General features: G+C 38.7%; 2 protein-coding genes across 3 annotated transcripts; both read right to left on the bottom strand.

Moving 5' to 3' along the window:
• Positions 1-2,764: 2,764 nt before the first annotated feature.
• Positions 2,765-4,201, bottom strand: LOC106085359 (acyl-coenzyme A diphosphatase NUDT19). 2 transcript variants are annotated; one of them, XM_059364990.1, is made up of 5 exons: positions 4,030-4,091; positions 3,815-3,968; positions 3,480-3,746; positions 3,342-3,423; positions 2,765-3,286 (listed from the first exon to the last, which is right to left on the bottom strand). In XM_059364990.1, the coding sequence occupies exons 2-5, from the start codon at positions 3,907-3,909 to the stop codon at positions 2,879-2,881; spliced, it is 852 nt and encodes a 283-aa protein (XP_059220973.1). In that variant the 5' UTR covers positions 3,910-3,968; positions 4,030-4,091; the 3' UTR covers positions 2,765-2,878. The 2 variants fall into 2 exon arrangements, with proteins under 2 accessions (XP_059220973.1, XP_013105027.2); XM_013249573.2 differs by having other exon boundaries at positions 3,815-4,201.
• A 2,240-nt stretch (positions 4,202-6,441) lies between these two features.
• LOC106085364 (acyl-coenzyme A diphosphatase NUDT19) lies at positions 6,442-7,982 on the bottom strand. The gene is made up of 4 exons (XM_013249580.2): positions 7,567-7,982; positions 7,237-7,503; positions 7,095-7,176; positions 6,442-6,967 (listed from the first exon to the last, which is right to left on the bottom strand). Exons 1-4 carry the CDS (start codon positions 7,875-7,877, stop codon positions 6,563-6,565), a joined length of 1,065 nt encoding a protein of 354 aa, XP_013105034.2. The 5' UTR covers positions 7,878-7,982; the 3' UTR covers positions 6,442-6,562.
• Between the last annotated feature and the right edge of the window lie 10,395 nt (positions 7,983-18,377).

Genomic DNA, 18,377 nt, shown 5'->3' with positions numbered 1-18,377 from the left:
GTGACACTTCCAATTCAGTTTCCTGTCCAAAAGCACACCTAAGTATTTGACCTTGTCAGATATAGAAATCGTCTTATTGAGGAAACGTGGTGCGTTAAATTGGCCCACCTTCGTATTCATCGTGAACAGGCTTATTTCAGTTTTCTCTGGGACCTTTGGATCTAGTCATATGCCATATACAAGACCCTTACGGCCCTTCTGCATAGCTGGATCCTTACCCCTTAGAGGTATTATAACATAGTCTGCTACGCAGACGGGTTCAAATCCCTCCTCAGTGAGCATCCGTAATAGGTTATTTATGGTGGTCACCCATAGGAGTAGCGATAAAATGCCCCTCTGTGGCGTGCCTTGTGCCACTTTCTCCTTTATATTTATGTCATGGGACTCGCAATTTATCCAACTTTTCCTTAGCATATGGTTCATCCAGTCTCTATGGACCGGGTTCACCCGGTACAGATCTAAGGATGGGATCAGTGTGTCGGTTCGCACATTGTTAAAAGCCCCCTCGATGTCAATGCATGCCGCCAGTGTATACGTTTTGGCATCGAATGATTCTTCTATTTTATGCACAACCTCGTGCAGGGCAGTCTCTACTAGCATAGGCATGCTGTTTGTATTTAAGCACTTCGCTGGATGTCCTACATAGGAGGGGATAACCTTACTGAAAAATTTTTCTGATGTTCTCGCCAGGATTTGAATCCAAATGTTCAGCGTCATAGGTGGACCTCTGCGCTACGGTGACCTATGGGGCGGCACCGGCTCTTGCTTAAATACTGATGTGACAAGGCGAGTGATACTTCATATAACAAGACAAGGCGCGTTATTGGCGGTGGAACAGACCAGAACAAAATTGCTCATCTATGGAGCTTGACATATATATATGTGGCTAGGTCTTCAATTTGTCTCTAAGCACTCTTATAGTTATTGATGTCTGGAAAATGTGCAGAGTGATTCCGCTACTGACCGAATTCCCTTTTCGAAACAGTAGCCAACACATAACGCACTCGAGCCTCGATAGATGATTTTCATTAACTGGACATTCGTTCTTCAACTGCAGGCTTTGGACCTATCGAATGCTTTCGATATGATCAGCCATGCCACGCTTTCTGAGGACATCGTCCTTATGTCCCCCAGAGATAAAAATTCAAAGCTCCATAGAGTAAAACAGAGCATTCCCCAAGGTGATATGAAATCTCAAGCACTGTTTAATATCTACCTAAACTCCATGCCACATCTCTAGACTATACGAGATCGCCGATTGCACGTACGATCGTGTATTTTCGTCCTCGCGTTGAAGACATCTGCGATAGGCTAATCGTTTTCCTGCAACCACCGCCCATAGTCGTCAGGTTCGATCATCATGTACTAGAGCGAGAAGTTAAGTCCTAATAAAGGGAGCCTCATGATCATTGATGGGCACACTTACACTGTTGAAAAGACTAAACTGTGTTTGTGTGAGTATCATCAAACAACAACTAAATAACGTAGCTTTGAAATAGAGGCAGCCGAACGGTCACAAGAAGTTGTTTATACTGTCTGTGTACTTTTACTCATTTTTCCCATGCCTGCGGGCATAGCAATTTATGGGAGGATGCGTATGCTGCCCACCTTTGGTGTAGATCAGGCAGTCTATAAAGTGTTTCTAAATAGTATTCACAAGGATATGGTAACGGAAGCGGTGAACAGCTAACAATTGAATGACGTTCTTCAAAAACCTTCCGATTCACGTAGGACCTGAAGAATGGGATTGTTGAAGAATCTGGATGTACTTGAAGTGGGTGCCCTACAACTGTCCTCAACCTGTCTTTAAACACTATTACAGTTCCCGATGTCTGAAAGATGGGCAGTTTGGGGGAGTCGTGCAGACCGATCTTACATCCCTCACCGGTAGCAAAGACGATTGAGGAATTATTCCTCCCGAGCCTCGTAGAAGAATTTCTATTCGCCGAGCATCAGCATGGATTTCGAAGACTGCATTGCACAACAACTGCTTTGCATGCCATCACCGCACACATTTGCCGTGGCTGAAATCGGCCCAGGCCATGTGATAGGACGGTTCTCGTGGCACAGGACCTATCGAAGGCATTCGACACGGTCAACCGTACCAAACTATTTGAGGACATTGCCAACACGTCCCTGCAGCCAGGCCTGAAACGGTGGGTCGCGAATTATCTGTGGCCGCCGGTCATTTGTGGAATTTAGGGATAAGAATTCGAAACACCGTATCAAAAGGCGGGGTGATATCTCCGGCACTTTTTAACTTCTACCAATTCTCCATTCCTTAAGGTATATCTATATGATCTAGAGAATGAGGTTCAGTACTACAAGAGAGAACCTCTAGTTCAAACGGCATATCAAGCGGTTCTAGACAACATTCATACAGACACGGTAGCAGATGCCTTTAAATAGCTACCGGGTGAATGTAGTCCTTGAAGAACGACCACCCTCCATTTCAACTGAAGAAATTAACCTCCCACGGCAAACCAGAGTAGTTCTGGCTCAATTATGATCCGGCAGTTACAGCCGACCTAACTCCTTCAAGATGTATGTTCCGATTGTGACCAGGGACCACACACGACACCTGTTTAACTGTACAGCCAGACCCACTCGACTCAGACCCAGATCCCTCTGGACGCACCCTATCTCAGCCGCAGAGTTCCTGGATATGGACACTCAACAGAATCAAGCAGATGAAAGATAGAACACAACAAACTGCTACAACAACAACATTATCTAAGATTTATATTAAAAATATTTATACGTCTTTTTTTATTTTTATCTTATCATCAATATCAATTTCAACTAGTCTGAGGTACCTTGTATTTGGAAGATATCATAAAATAACAAATGCCTTTTTTGGCACTAACACCATCCCAAATTATTCATGCTTCTTTGGATTTGTGTTTATGGGTGTCAAGTGCCCATGGGGTGGTTTAAAATTTAGCTGCACAACCATATCATTGGAGTCATAGAATTCTATGCGGTGTACATTTTTAACGCCATTACGATACTCTTTAGCTGTTTTATGTGTGGACACCAAATCTGTTGAGGAGTTAGGATTATCATATAAATCATCTCCCGGCAAAAGATTGACACGGCTATCATTACATTTGCGTTCAATCGGTAGAATGGCTTCTAAGCCTTCTGCAGAACGTTTTTGGGCAAATTTTTTAAATTGTTCCAATTCGGAATAGTTTAGCAGACGGGATAGTTCGTAGAACTGTGGAGGTGGTAACCAAATTTCCTTTTTGAAATGTTGCTGTAGATATTCGGCAGGTGTTTTCCACTGGAAAAATAAGTACAAATAAAGTAAAGGACAATATAAAGTTTGATATCCTTACCGCAAATTCGGAGACTTCATGTTTTTCTTTTATCAAATCTGGTATCGTCTTTAATACTATTACAAAAAATGCAGCATTAAAACTGTATGAAAAAAAATGTACAAATGTGTTTAAAAAAAGATTTTTTTTAATATTTACCGTTTTTTGAAAGTTGCTGGTGTTACCCAATTAGACCATTCGTATAGGCTCCATAAATCGGGGACAATTTCTAGAGTTTCACAGAGTTTTAAGAATTGAGTGGCATCATCATGTACCAGTTTTTGCCAGTGTTGTCGGTCAAAGTCCTCTTTGAATTTGCCATATCCATCATCGCTACCATCGGTTAGAGATTTGCGATCCCGACAAAATATAACTCCTAATTCTTCAAAGGCTTCTCTTACAGTGGCGATACGCAAAGACAATTCTCTTAAATATAAAATAATATTAATTAATAAAACCAGCAAAAAGATTTTTCTTTGCCTTGCCATAAATACCTCTCTAAAGATTCTGGATTTTCTTTGGTAAAAATATCCGATTTTTTGCCTGTGCCTTGGGTTAATAAGGATAGTTGCAGTTTTGAAACCCCCATATTATCAAAGTGTTTTCGCCATAACGGCGTCTCATCTGCATGCGTTTCCAATACTCCTCCTGGAAAGACAGCAGAGTTTGGCATAAACGTGGCCTGTGGTGGACGTTTGAACATTAACACCTTATAATCTGTTTGTTTTTCTGCCTTGATTTTATCTCTGGCTAAAACTATTAAACTAGAAGACTTGCGTATATTGGCAACAATCTGTTTCGCCATATTTGAATTTAAATTATGCCGGAGATTTAATTGAATAACATAGCCCAAGTGAAATAATACATTTGGACATTTGAATTGAATTGGGTGTTCAATAGTTAGCCAGACGTAATTCCAGTATAACGTATCGGCAATGAATATGATTATCGAAACGTAAGATTAATTTCAAATGTATGTTCTATTTCGTTAATGGCTGTTGTAATAACAATCAACTGACTGCACATCACTCGATGCCAATAGCCCTGTTGTATTTTAGCACTTTTCAACTTAAGTCAGATGTTCCGGATGGTTTCCAGTGCAAAATTGCAAACGATTATCGATAAAAAAAAGTGTTATCAATAACACATGCGTAATATTTTCGTTGCAGCTAATTCATGCTCTCCTCTCTTATTTGTTTAAATTAAACAAATCCACCTTTTCCTTAATTATTTGTAAATTGATAGCTTGACTTGATTGATTCCACTGACAATCCATTAAGTAATAACGTGGAGTCAAACATGTTATACAGGTATGTTAATTATAAAATATTTCAGTAAGAGATCTTAGGAGTTAATTCAAAATGTAGTGTCTAGTGGCTAAGTGTACTAACTCCAAATGTAAACAATAATGGATCGAGACACATTTTAGCCAATATTCTGTGTGGATAGAAGGTCTGTTAGAGAGTTGCGGAGTATTTTGTGGATAATAGTGGTCTCTCGATATTTTAGCGAAAACAAGTGTAAAGTTTGTTCATATTTAGTGTGACACTTTTAGGACACAAAATAGGATTCTTTGGTTAGGTAAAGTTTTAGTAGCAGTTCGCCATGAGACATTTATATTTTAGTTCACTGTGATACAACATGAACTGGAAAACTATAAGGACATTCGCCTCAGAGAAATAAGAACCTAAAGTGTAACTTATTCTCCTGGCCATTGCAGAACACGAAGCGGAACGATGCAGCTAATCATATAGGAAGCTGGCCAAGGATCGCTACCTTCACATGTAAAAGAGTGTTGCTATAACAAAAAAAAAAAAAAAAAACAATAGGAAACGCGGAAAGACCGCACACGAAAAGCTCATCTGAGAGCTACCGGGGGGGGTCCACAGGTTGCGGATAGTGAAGTGCTCCATACGGAGTACCTTTAACCGTAGTCACGAAAAACTAGCGGTTTCGAGTGAAGAGTCGGTGAAAGAACGGGCGGCACCTACTCTTGCTTAAATACTGACGGCCTTATTCACAAAACGCTAGTCGTTTGTGGAATTTAGAGCTCGGAAGTCAATACTCCAAGGAGGGGTGATATCTCCGGCACTGTTTAACCTCAACCTATTCTCTATTCCACGCAATATAGACGGCGTAGAGATCGTATCATATGCGGACGATTATACGATCATGGTATCTGGTCCCCCACCCATTGATGACTTTTGTGGCTTAATGCACGTATATAGGGCAAAGAGGATTGGAAGAACAGACATTATTGTGCTCTCGAAATTTCACAGCAATGTGAAGCTTATAGGTTACGGTAATTATTTTTCTTCAAAGCAAGCAGCTCTGCCGACAACATTTTCTTCACGGGAAAGGAAATAATGCATATTTTGAAAATGTAAACGACGCAATCTGCATGCCATTGCAAGCAGAACTCTGCTTGCGGAATGTTCTTAGATAATTCTCATCTATATTCACATGCGCCACCAACCAGTCTATGTTCGAAGTTCAAATTCTTTATCTATATAGGTATAATTTATTTATGTATAGGGTTTCGGCAGTCTTAGCTTCCAATATGTTTATCTTTCTTTTATTTCTTTTTCCTGTAAAATTGATTTTTAAAATTTTTCGACAGAGCTTGCTTTGAAGAGAAATAAAATAATTAGCGACACCTACAAGTTTGACGTTTGCTATCATATTTTGAGCACGAACATTTCTCTGGTATTTCAATCCCCTTTGTGATTAATTGCATTCTTTTAAAAAATTTCTTGCAGAACGTTCAAAACACTCACATTTTGTGAAAATGACAAAAAAATTCAACATTATACAGGAATTTGTTTTATGGATTTATGTCCTGACAACGCAACGAGAGTTGCGCTGCCATCCATAATCGCCTCATTAAATTAAAAATGTCAGGGCCCGAGACAACGCACTTGTTGATATTTAGCGGAATCTGGAAACATTTATTTCTATGAGCTCAAGTAAAAAAAACGGTCGTTGGTATATATGAGATATAAGACTCTTACCAGACTGCCGCAACTTACACATACTTATTCATTTATTAATGAATCAAAACTCTCTGGTTAAATGAACTTTAGCTAATAGTGATTGTATGCAGGATTCAGTGAATCCTGGATTGTATGCGAAAATGTTGTTTTAAAATTTATTAAAAAATGAAATCGCCAAAATGCTTTGAGTCGTCAAAGTTGGAAGACAAACAAAAACAGATATAAACAAACATTTAATATCAACAATATTTAGTTCATATCTTCTGGATTTGTATTTACAGGACATATGTGACCATTGGGAACATCAACATTTACTTGCATAGCCATCTTATTTGAGTCATAGAATTCTATGCGATGTAAATTTTGTATACCTTCGCGGTACTCTTTTGCTGTTTTGGAAATCGACACCAACTCCGGCAAATCGGGATTTTCATATAAATCATCTCCTTGAAAAAGACTGACCCTTCCATCCTTACACTTGCGTTCAACGGGAAAAATTGCATCCAAGCCTTCCATAGCTCGTGTTTGGGCGAAATTTTTAACTTTTTCCAATTCGGAAAAGTTCAAGAGTCGGGAAAGTTCATAGAACTGTGGTGGTGGCAGCCATATTTCCTTTTCAAAATGTTGTCGCAAAAAGTCGGACGGTGTATTCCACTGTAAACAAAAAGTGTGCTTAATTAAAAAAACAAGGAGCATGTAGTGTGCTCAGTTGAAATGTCCCGTTTCGATACAATATTGGGAAGACCTACATATTTAAATTGGGTTCTTGTTAAATGCTTACCGAAAAGTCAGTGACCTCATGTTTTTCTTTTATCAAATGTGGCATCTTTTGTATAGCTATTACAAAAAACACAGTGTCAAAACTGTGCAAGGGAAAGTGTAACACAGTATAAATTGGTCAAATTGATTTTCTGCATAATCACCGTTTTTTGAGAGTTGCTGGTGTTAACCAATTAGACCATTCATAAAGGTTCCATAAGTCTGGAATGATTTCCAATGTTTCACAAAGCTTTAAAAACTGAGTGGCATCATTATGTACCAGCATCTGCCAGTGTTGTCGGTCAAAGTCCTCTTTGAAATTTCCATAGCCTTCGCCAGCACCTTTGGCTAAAGTTTCGCGATTTTGACAAAATATAACTCCCAATTCCTCAAAAGTTTCTCTTATGGCAGCAATACGCAAAGACAATTCTCTATACATAAGCAAAAACAAGTTAAAAATTTCTACAGAAGATTCGTTATGATAAAAGGCTCACCTTTCTAAAGATTCTGGATCTTCTTTGGTGAATATATTAGATTTCTTCGCCTTTCCTTGGGTTAACAAAGATAATTGCTTTCTTGATACACCCATATTTTCGAAATGTTTTCGCCACAATGGTGTTTCATCTGCCTGTGCATCCAATACTCCACCCGGAAAAACAGCACAATTAGGCATAAACGTGGCCTGAGGTGGACGTTTGAACATTAATGCCTTAAAATCTATTGGATGTCTTGCTTTGATTTGATCTCTGGCTAGAACGATTAGACTAGAAGATTTTCGGAGATTGCCAACGATTTGTTTAGCCATATTCCTATGATCACGAAGGAAAGATTACAATATTGAGCACCCAAAACATTCGTTCTTAAGGGATATTTGAACTGTAGTAAATTACACATAAAGTAGTTGCTAATAAACACAGCTGATTGTGCAACAAGTTAGCATCAGTTGATAAGTAACAGGTCTTTTCGATCACCCATGAATTTCGCACATGTCTCCTACATTGCCAGATTTCACGGTATTAAGATGTTAGAATTTTGTTTCCATTCTCTTTGTTGTTATGTTAGTTCTCGCATATTCTCCCCTGAAGACATTTGCGTGTTATTTGCTTGGAAGATCGCAAAATACATAACAAAATACATGTATTACTCGTCACAAGATATATTAATTTACAGGGAGTGGTTAGTTCGTGGTGGATAGTAACTAGTTCGCGCCATTTCTTGTTGTTTGTGTGTGTATGGTTCTTAACTATAATACACACATATGTACAACTAAAACTCGTTGATAGATAGTGCACTTCGCGAGAAAAAATTGTACTCCGCTGTTTACGGTACACTTCCTGGTAATTATGTTGTGGTTCGTCATCTCGTCATACCAATAGTCATAGAAACCAAGGGAGAATTCTGTATGGTGTTGCGAAGTTGTCCACTTAAAACAAAACGTCGAAAAACATAATTCAATGCAAGTCCTAAACTCACCAGGCATGAAAATAATAAAAACAATTGCGAAACGTTGACTTAGGTGATTAATAAAACAACCCTTCTGGACGATTATAACATAATGGGTTGAGTAATAATCGTCCCGAAAAATTTTCTAAAACTTCCTCACGAATAGTGTTGCATGAGTCACACGGACGATTATAACCCAATTGGTTTTAAAAGTATCGTCGGAAAGATTTGCTTAAACTTTCGCACGTGCAGTAGATTGCCCAATGAAATCCAAAAAATGTTTTATCACTCATACGGACAATTTTATCGCAATGGGTGGTAAGATAATCGTCGCGAAGAGTTGCTAAAACATCCGCACACTACATGGATTACCCAATGATATCGTAGAAGAGTATTTCGTGGTCTATATATTCGTTTGAGGGCTTTTTTTTTGGGGGGGTGGGTTGACTCACGAAACACTTAGTCCCACAATTGGATATCTGATACGTTTTCTATTCTCAAATACTTTAATTTGGTACCCATATTGTAGTGGTCTATATTTCCGTTTGGCGGGTTTTAGGAGTGGGCGGCCATCCTAAGAACCCCATACCCACATTTTGATGCCAAATGTTTGTTTTTAGGTAACTGTAAGTGTGTAAACAAAATGCCGTTTAAATCCGCCTACACACTCTGAGATCTGGTGTTTTTGAAAATTAGGGTAAGGGGAGGGTCCGCTCCCCCTTCAGATATCAACAACTGAAGTAACCTATTTTCACCACGGGTCCATAATGCACCATCTGTTAAAAATTCAAGAAATTCGGTTCAGCCTTTTTTGAGTCTATACGGAATTGATCGTCATGTCATTTTAAGTCGATCTAGCCATGTCCGTCTGTCTGTCGAAAGCACGCTAACTTTCGAAGGAGTTAAGCTAGCCGTTGAAATTTTGCACAAATACTTTTTATTATTGTAGTTTGGTTGGGATTGTAAATGGGCCAAATTGGTCCATGTTTTGATATAGCTGCCTTATAAACCGATTTTGGGTCTTGATTTCTTGAGCGTCTAGAGGGCGCAATTCTTGTCCGATTTGACTGAAATTTTGCACCTAGTGTTTTGGTATCTTTTCCAATAAATGTGTTGAGTTTCATTCAAGTCGGTTCATAATCTGGGGTAGCTGTCATATAAACCGATCTTGGATCTTGACTTCTTTAGCCAATAGAGCGTACAATTCTTATCCGATTTGGCTGAAATTTTGCATGAGATGTTTTGTTTTGAATTCCAATAACTGTGCTATGTATAGCGCAAATCGGTACATAACCTGATATAGCTGCCATATAATCCGATCTGGGATATGTGTATAATATCATCTGAATCGATCAATATCTTGATACAGCTCCCATATACAAGGCGCAATTCTTATCCGAATGAACTGAAATATTACACAATAGCATATTATTATTCAATATTCTTTGTTTGCCTAAAAGGAGATACTGCGCATAGAACTCGACAATTGCTATCCATGGTGGAGGGTATATAAGATTCGGTCCAGCCGAATTTAGATCGCTCTTACTTGTGATATAAGGGCCACGAATGTCGAAGATCCTTAATAAATACCCATTTTTTGGGCCCAAGAACTTATATCGGGAGATCGGTGTGTATAGAAGCTATATCCATATATAGCACGATCTAGACCATACTTGGTACGAACGTCGAGAGCTCTATCAAAACCAACTTTGCCAAATTTCAGTGAATCGGTTAATTAATGCGCTTTTTATGGGCCCAAGAATTTAAATCGGGAGATCGGTATATATGGCAGCGATATCCAAATATATATCCCGATCTGGACCATATTCGATATGAACATCGTAAGATCTAACGCAGCTAATTGTGCAAAATATGGGCGAATTTGGATAAAAAAGCGGTTTTTATGGGCCCATAACCTTAAAGTGGGAGATCGGTCCATGTGGGGGCTACATCAAGATACAGATCAATATAGCCCATTTACGAACTTAATCCCCTCTGTACGTCTGTGTTGAAATCACGTTAATCTTTAAAAATTGACATATTGAGCTGAAACTTGCACAGATTCTTTTTTCGTCTATAGGTAGGTTAAGTTCGTAAATGGGCTATTTCGGACTATATCTTGATGTAGCCCCCATATGGACCGATCTCCCGCATTTTTTTATCCAAATTCGTTTATATTTTGCACAATTAGCTGCGTTAGGACTTACGACATTCCTATCGAATATGGTCCAGATCGGGATATATTTTTGGATATTGCTGACATATATACCGATTTAAATTCTTGGGCCCATAAAAAGCGCATTTATTTACGGATTCACTGAAATTTGGCACAGTGAGTTTTGATAGACCTCTCGACGTTCGTACCATGTATGTTCTTGATCGAATTATATTTGGATATAGCTCCAGCTAATACTGATCTCCCCTTTTAAGTTCATGAACCCACGAAACGCGCATTTACAAACTGATTTCGCTGAAATTTGGCAGAATGAGCTGTGTTAGGCTCTTCATCATCCCTACCAAACAATGCCTAGATCCATATATGCCATATATACTGATGTCCCGATTTAAGTTCTTGGGCCCATAAAAGGTCCATTTATTATCCGATTTCGCTGAAAATTGGCACAGTGAATTGTATTAGGTTTCTCGACGTTCGTATCGATTATGGCTAAGATCGGCCTATATTTCGTTATAGCTGTCATATATAGCGATCTCCCGATTTAAGGTCTTAAGCCTATAAAAGGCGCATTTATAATTTGGCACAGTGAGTTTTGTTAGACCTCTCGACGTTCGTACACCGATCTCCCGATATAAGTTCTTGGGCCCAAAAAATTAGTATTTATTAACAAATTTCGCTAAATTTGTCGCGCTGCATTGTGTTAGGCTCTTCGACATTCGTGGCCCATATAGTCGAAATCTTCTTATATATGAAAATGAATTTGTGTGTTGTTTGTTTGTTTGTGTATTTCGTATAAACTCAAAAACGGCGGTCGAACACATAAAGCTAGCCGCTTGAAATTTGCATTGATGTAGGTCGTTGGATATTGCAAATTGGCCACATCGGTTCAGATTTAGATATAGCTCCCATATAAACCGATCTGACTTCTTAAGCCCCTGGGATGAAATTTTGCACGTAGTTTTCTGTTATGACTTCCAATAACTGTGGCAAGTACGGATCGAATCGGTCTATAACCTGATATAGGTCCCATGTAAACCGATCTTGAGTTGACTTCTTGAGCCCTTGCAAGCCGCAATTTTTGTCCGATTTGGCTGAAATTACGCACGCCGTGTTCTGTTATGACAACAACTGTCCCAAATACGGCCCAAGTCAGTCTATAACTTGATATAGCTCCGATGTAAACCGATCTCCCGATTTGATTTCTTGAGCCCTTACAAGCCGCAATTTTTGCCCGATTTGGCTGAAATTTTGCAAGCCGTGTTTTGTTACGACTTCCAACAAGTGTGCCAAATACGGTCCAAGTCAGTCTATAACCTAATACAGCTCCCATGTAAACCGATCTCCCGATTTGACTTCTTGAGCCCTTACAAGCCGCAATTTTTGTCCGATTTGGCTGAAATTTTGCATGTGGTGTTTCTTTATGACTTCCAACGACTGTGCTTTGTACGGATCAAATCGGCCTATAACCTGATTTGCTCTTCAACCAAATTTATTTTGTATACATTTTTAGCAGAATCCATGGTGGTGGATTCCCAAGATTCGGCACGGCCGAACTTAACGCACGTTTCCTTTTTTAAGTTAATATATAAAATATCTTTGAACAAGGGAATACGGAATCCGACCTCAAAGGGTTAAAATGTATTCAATGAGTTACTTTGGTAGAAATTTAATAGTATCGATATATCACTTTGACGTGACGATTACTGCTCATTATTTCGCTGCTGCCCAGCGTGGTATTATAATCATGGTGTGAGATTTTTTAATAGTTTGCTGAATCTCGATTGTTTGCGCAGAAGATAAGAAAGCAATATCAAGTACAACACAGATTAGATATACACCTAAAAATATTTTTGTATATGCAGAAAACGTGCTGTGTCCGAATAGTTCGACGGGCGTTGGCATATATCTCTAAAGAAAAAATTTCTTTTAAATTTTTGACCACCGTTAATGTTGAAAGAAAGTAACAATTTGAATTGAGTACAAAAGTGAATTCAGACATGTCTAATAAGGTAAGATTTCAACAAAATGGTTTAGATTACCTAAAATATGTGGCAAACAAGATATGAAGTATTTAAGCACATTCGTTTTTAACCATAGTCTACAAATAAAAAATGAATGAAAATTTTTAAATCTCTTCGCAAATCAAATAATAATTGTGCAAAGTGATAAAAGTGCAATAGAAAGGTAGAAAGTAACATTACATTACGTTGCTTAGTCGCTCGTTGTGCCTTGATTTACATACCATTACATTGCCTTCGGAAATTGATTGCTCATTAAACATTTGAAGGCTGGTGCCTTAAAAATCAATACTTTTAACATTTTAAAGCTAGTACCCTGAGGTTCAAGACTTTTGGGTCATTGGGACTTTTCCGATCAACATTATTTAATTTGTATGGCGTTTTTGTTATCTACTTTCAAAACCACGTCATAAATGTACCAAATCAAATATAGCTTTTTAATAGATTTTTCTTCCAAGCCAATTGTTGCTCTTTATAGGTGGATGGGACCCCTAGACGCTTAATCTCAAATATTAACCACAAAATCGCAAATTCCTATCGTCCAATATGCCCAGTTGGGTATGGGCCACATCGTGCTCTTCTTCTAAAGGCCTTCTATTTGAGCCCCATATTGTTTCGCTCACTCTATCTGTCCGTTTGAGGTTTTTTGGGGCGGGTGGAACCCAGGCATTTGTCACCAACAAACTTTTTAAACCACTCAGAGAAATTTGTTTGTAAAAACAGCAAAAATGTTTGCTGCAGCAATAGAAGTCTGCAGAAAATGGGACAGGTGTAATCTTTTGTTAGGCAAGAAACATTTTCTGCTGTTTTCAGGTGATTAAACGTTGAAAATAGCCTACAACTATCATAAAGACTTCAAAAATGTGTATTTTCAATATTTTTATTTTAGGGGCATATAGCGTAAAATATTTGCTAATTTTTTACACCCTCCACCATAGGATAGGAGGTATACTAATTTCGTCATTCTGTTTGTAACACTTTGAAATATGCGTCTGAGACCCCATAAAGTATATATATTCTTGATCGTCATGTCATTTTAAGTCGATCTGGCCATGTCCGTCCGTCCGTCTGTCTGGCGAAAGCACGCTAACTTTCGAAGGAGTAAAGCTAGCCGCTTGAAATTTCGCACAAATACTTTTTATTAGTGTAGGTCGGTTGGGATTGTGAATGGGCCAAATCGTCTATGTTTTGATATAGCTGCCATACAAACCGAACTTGGGTCTTGTCTTCTTGAGCCTCTAGAGTGCGCAATTTTTATCCGATTTGACTGAATTTTTTTTGCACGTGGTGTTTTGGTATCACTTCCAACAACTGCACTATGTATAGTTCAATTCGGTTTAAGTTTTGATATAGCTGCCGTATAAATCGATCTTGGGTCTTGACTTCTTGAGCCAATTGAGCGCTCAATTCTCATCCGATTTGGCTGAATGACGACTTCCAATAACTGTGCTAAGAATGGCGCAAATCGGTACATAACCTGATATAGCTGCCATATAAACCGATCTGGGATCTTGACTTCTTGAGCCACTAGAGGGCCCAATTCTCATCCGATTTGAAAGATATTTTGTACAACGGCTTCTCTCATGACCTCCAACATGCGTGCCTAGTATGGTCTGAATCGATCAATAGCTTGATACAGCTCCCATATCAACGGATCTCCCGATTTTGCTTCTTGAACTGAAATATTACACAATGACTTCTACAATGTTCAGCATTCAATTATTTTCCGAATTGGACTATAACTTTATAAAGCTCCAATTGCATAACAGTTCTTATTCAATATTCTTTGTTTGCCTAAAAGGAGATACCGCGCACAACACTCGAAAATTGCAATCCATGTTTGAATAACAGAAGAAAAAACAACTATAATCATGTTTACACTGCTCTTGTTTGGTTTACGTTCACGTTTACACTGCTCTTGTTTGGTTTTATTAAGCAGTTGAGTTTGGCGTTCCCCTGGTTAGGATAGTTTAAGTGGCACTCTGCCATCAGACTCACTTAGACTTTTTCGTCCATTGTGCTATTACAGGAACAGAAGAAGAAAGATGCCTTCTAGTTCCTACCGTTGAACCATTTACATCACTTTAAAAAGCCCAACAACTTGCGAATGTTCCTATCCGTTAAATCAGACAAGTTCTCAAAGAAATGAGAACCTAAAGTGGAACTCCCTTTGACTGCCACTTACTCACACACAGCAGATGTTGTACACTCTCTTCCTCTTCAACGTCCTCACAGCTTCTGCAGAAGTCGTTACTTGAAATCTTCAGTCTGTCAGCATGTTATTCGATCAGACAGTGACCTGTCATGACGGACATAATGACTAAGGGGTCTGTTCTAGTTAGCGACACAAAGTGAGATGGGGAAGAAACATATGTGGAAATAAGTCTGCCATTTTCGAGCGATTAAAGATAAATTCATTAAATTTTACATGGTTATGTGTTAGCATGCTTATGGGCAAAATTTCAGAGCCCTAGAGCGCCCGAGGGTGCATTGTGGGTTCTCAAAGTTTGTCACCTCGGCCCTACAAAATTTTGTTCAGGCTGGCAAAAGCCCATTTTTGGTCTGATTGTCAACATTTTTTTAGTGTCCAAGAAATTCGACTACCATTTTTTTTTAAAGTTCGTAGAGGCTGCCCCCTTGTTTTGTTGCATGTGAATTTTTTAACTGATTCGAAATACTGATTAAATGAATGTCTCTAATTTTTATGGAGATATTCGATTTATAAAATTATTTTTACCGAGGCTGATCTAGTATTGTATTTTGTGAATCGGAAAGACATTTGTGAAAAAATTTTAGATTGCTTTCAAAATTTACAATAACTTTGATACATTACATTAGCATATCAAATTATTCAGACAACAGTTATGCGGGTAAGAAATAAAAAAACGTTGCTTTCCCTGTCCAATGCAAATGCAAAAATGTGAATTTTGAACTTCAACAATCTGCGACAGTTGAGGGTTATTTTGAATTCAGATACGTTCTCCAGGTATTTGGTGGCTGCATGGCTATCTGAGAAGATATTTATACCAGTCGTCGTTATTAAAAAATTACCACTTCTTCAATTGCAAGGATCTTCGCTTGATATACACGACAGTGATCGATATGATCAGTCAAAGTCCTTCAGTGTACACCCCAAAGCCCACCTGTTCGTCTAGTTTGGAACTATCCGTATAAAAAATCTATTTAACTTCTATTACTAGGGATGTTATAGTTTCAACTGCAAGCATCTCCGATTGATACGCACTACAGTGGTCGGATAACCTTCTCGACGAGTCTGTCTGTTTGTATAGAAGTCTGTCGAACTTCAATTATCAAGGATGTTATAATTCAAATCGGTTCTATCAACAGTAATTTTTATTAAAAATCGGTTCAAGCTATGTGTAATCCACACTGCCTGGAACATTGCATTGTGCATTGTATCAGTGTCCGTAGCCGCCGCATAACTAAAGAGAAAGTTCCCTTAGCCTCACAACCAGTGGTCGAAGCAATTTGTTTAGCCACAATAACCAGAGGCATTAGGTGTAGGATTAAATTTAGTGCATCAGACGATGTTATCATTGCGGCTGCGATGCACGAAAAAAGCCATCCATTGGACCAGCATAAGTATTGAACAGTAGGTGGACTTTTGAAGCGTTGTCCACCAGACCATAACACCATATAGCATTACAGGTCTCATAATTGCAGTATACACACAGTTTAAACCCCCAACTTTGTCAATGTGCCGATGCCACTGTAGGTAACTTGTATCTTCTGCTGAAAAGAACAACTTGTCTTGCACGTATTTACAGCTAGATCACTCTCGGTAGTCCACTTCGCTGTAGCATGTAGAGCTTCTAGAAGTATATCTGAAAGGGAGCTGGGAAAATTTTCCCTAACCGCAAAAGTCACGTCATCGGTTATAAATAAACTTTCTTACGGTAGTGTTGATACCCAGAAACTCCACCTCCTTTAAAATTGACGTCGGTTTTTCGTTATTGAAATTACCTTCAATAACCTTTTGGACTCATACCAGTGACAACCTCTTAAGCCAAGGAGCTAGTCTATCGGACATAGCTTGTAAATCAAACGGTGATACATCATTAGGGTCTGGCGACTTAAAGGAGTCGAAACTTTTTGTCGCCCAAAGGATTTTGGACTCAGTCATAACTTCTTCAATAACCTCCGATGAATGCATACCAGTGACAACCTCTTCTTGCGCCGCATTGTCCGTTGAAGAGTTTCCTTGGTTTCTTGACCTCAAATTCTTTATCTCTATCCAAATCCATTAGTCTCAGTTACAGTTTTAAGTTAAATTTCCATTGCATGGTTAAATCCCTTGATTTTTTACACTCACGTCCTTTTATTTTCAAACTCTTCAACATAGGATGGGGGTTTACTTACGTTCGGTTTGCAACACTTCGAAATGTAACACCACCAACTTTTGTAACACCACCATCTTTTGTAACACCACCGACACGTGGCACGTAGTATTCGGTTACGATTTCCAATAATCATGATAAGTATGATCCAAATCGGTCTATAACCTTATCTTCCGATTTCACCTTCTAAGCCCCGGGAAGCTGCAATGTTATGCGATTTGGCTGAAATTTTGCACGTGGTGTTTTAAAACGACTTCCAACAACCATGCTAAGTACGGTCCAAATCGCTCTTAAAACTGATATAGCCCCCACATAAACCTATCTTCTTATTTCACGTCTTGAGAACGTAGAAGCCGCAATTGTTGTCAGTTGTCGGTGAAATTTTGCACACAGTGCTTTGTTATAGCTTTCAACATCCATGTTAAGTATTGTATTAATCGGTCTAAAGCCAAATATAGCTCCCATATAAACCAATTAATCTTCTACGGCCCTTAGAAGATTCCATATTTGTCTTACTATGCCCTTCAACTACGTTCTAACTACGTTTATTTGGCCAAATTTTTAACAGAATTCGTGGTTGTGGATTCCTATGATTCGACCCAGCCGACCTTAGTAGGTTTTTACTTATTTTTATACCCTCCACCATAGGATGGGGGTATACTAAATTCGTCATTCTGTTTGTAACACCTCGAAATATGCGTGTAAGACCCTATAAAGTATATATATTCTTGATCGTCATAACATTTTAAGTCGATGTAGCCATGTCCGCCCGTCTGTCTGTCTAGACTAGGCTAGACGCTTAAATTTAACGACCTACAGGTCGTTCGGGATTCTAAATGGGCCAAATCGGTCCATTTTTTGGTATAGCTGCCATATAAACCGATCTTGGGCCCTGACTTCTTGAGCCCCTAGAGAGTGCAATTCTCGTCCGATTTGACACGTGGTGTTTTTGTATCACTTCCAACAACTTTGTTAAGAATTGTCAAAATCGGTGCATAACCTGATAAAGCTGCCTTGACTTCTTCAGCTTTTAGAGGGCGCAATTGTAATCCGATTTAGCTGTAATTTTGTACGAGATATTCTCTCATGACTTTCAACAACTGTGCTATGCACGGTTCCAATCGGTTCATAACCTGATATAGCTGTCGTATAAACCAATCATGGGTCTTGCCTTCTTCGGCTTTTAGAAGGCGTAATTCTTATCCGATTTGGCTGTAATTTGGCACGAGGTATTCTGTTATAACTTTCAATAACTGTGCTAAGCATGGTTTAAATCGGTTCATAACCTGGTATAGCTATATAATATAAAC

This window comes from Stomoxys calcitrans, chromosome 3 (genome assembly GCF_963082655.1).
Source record: "Stomoxys calcitrans chromosome 3, idStoCalc2.1, whole genome shotgun sequence".
In the NCBI taxonomy this organism is placed as follows: domain Eukaryota; kingdom Metazoa; phylum Arthropoda; class Insecta; order Diptera; family Muscidae; genus Stomoxys; species Stomoxys calcitrans.
Note: the sequence above shows the minus strand (reverse complement) of the source record. Positions and strands in the feature narration are given on the sequence as shown.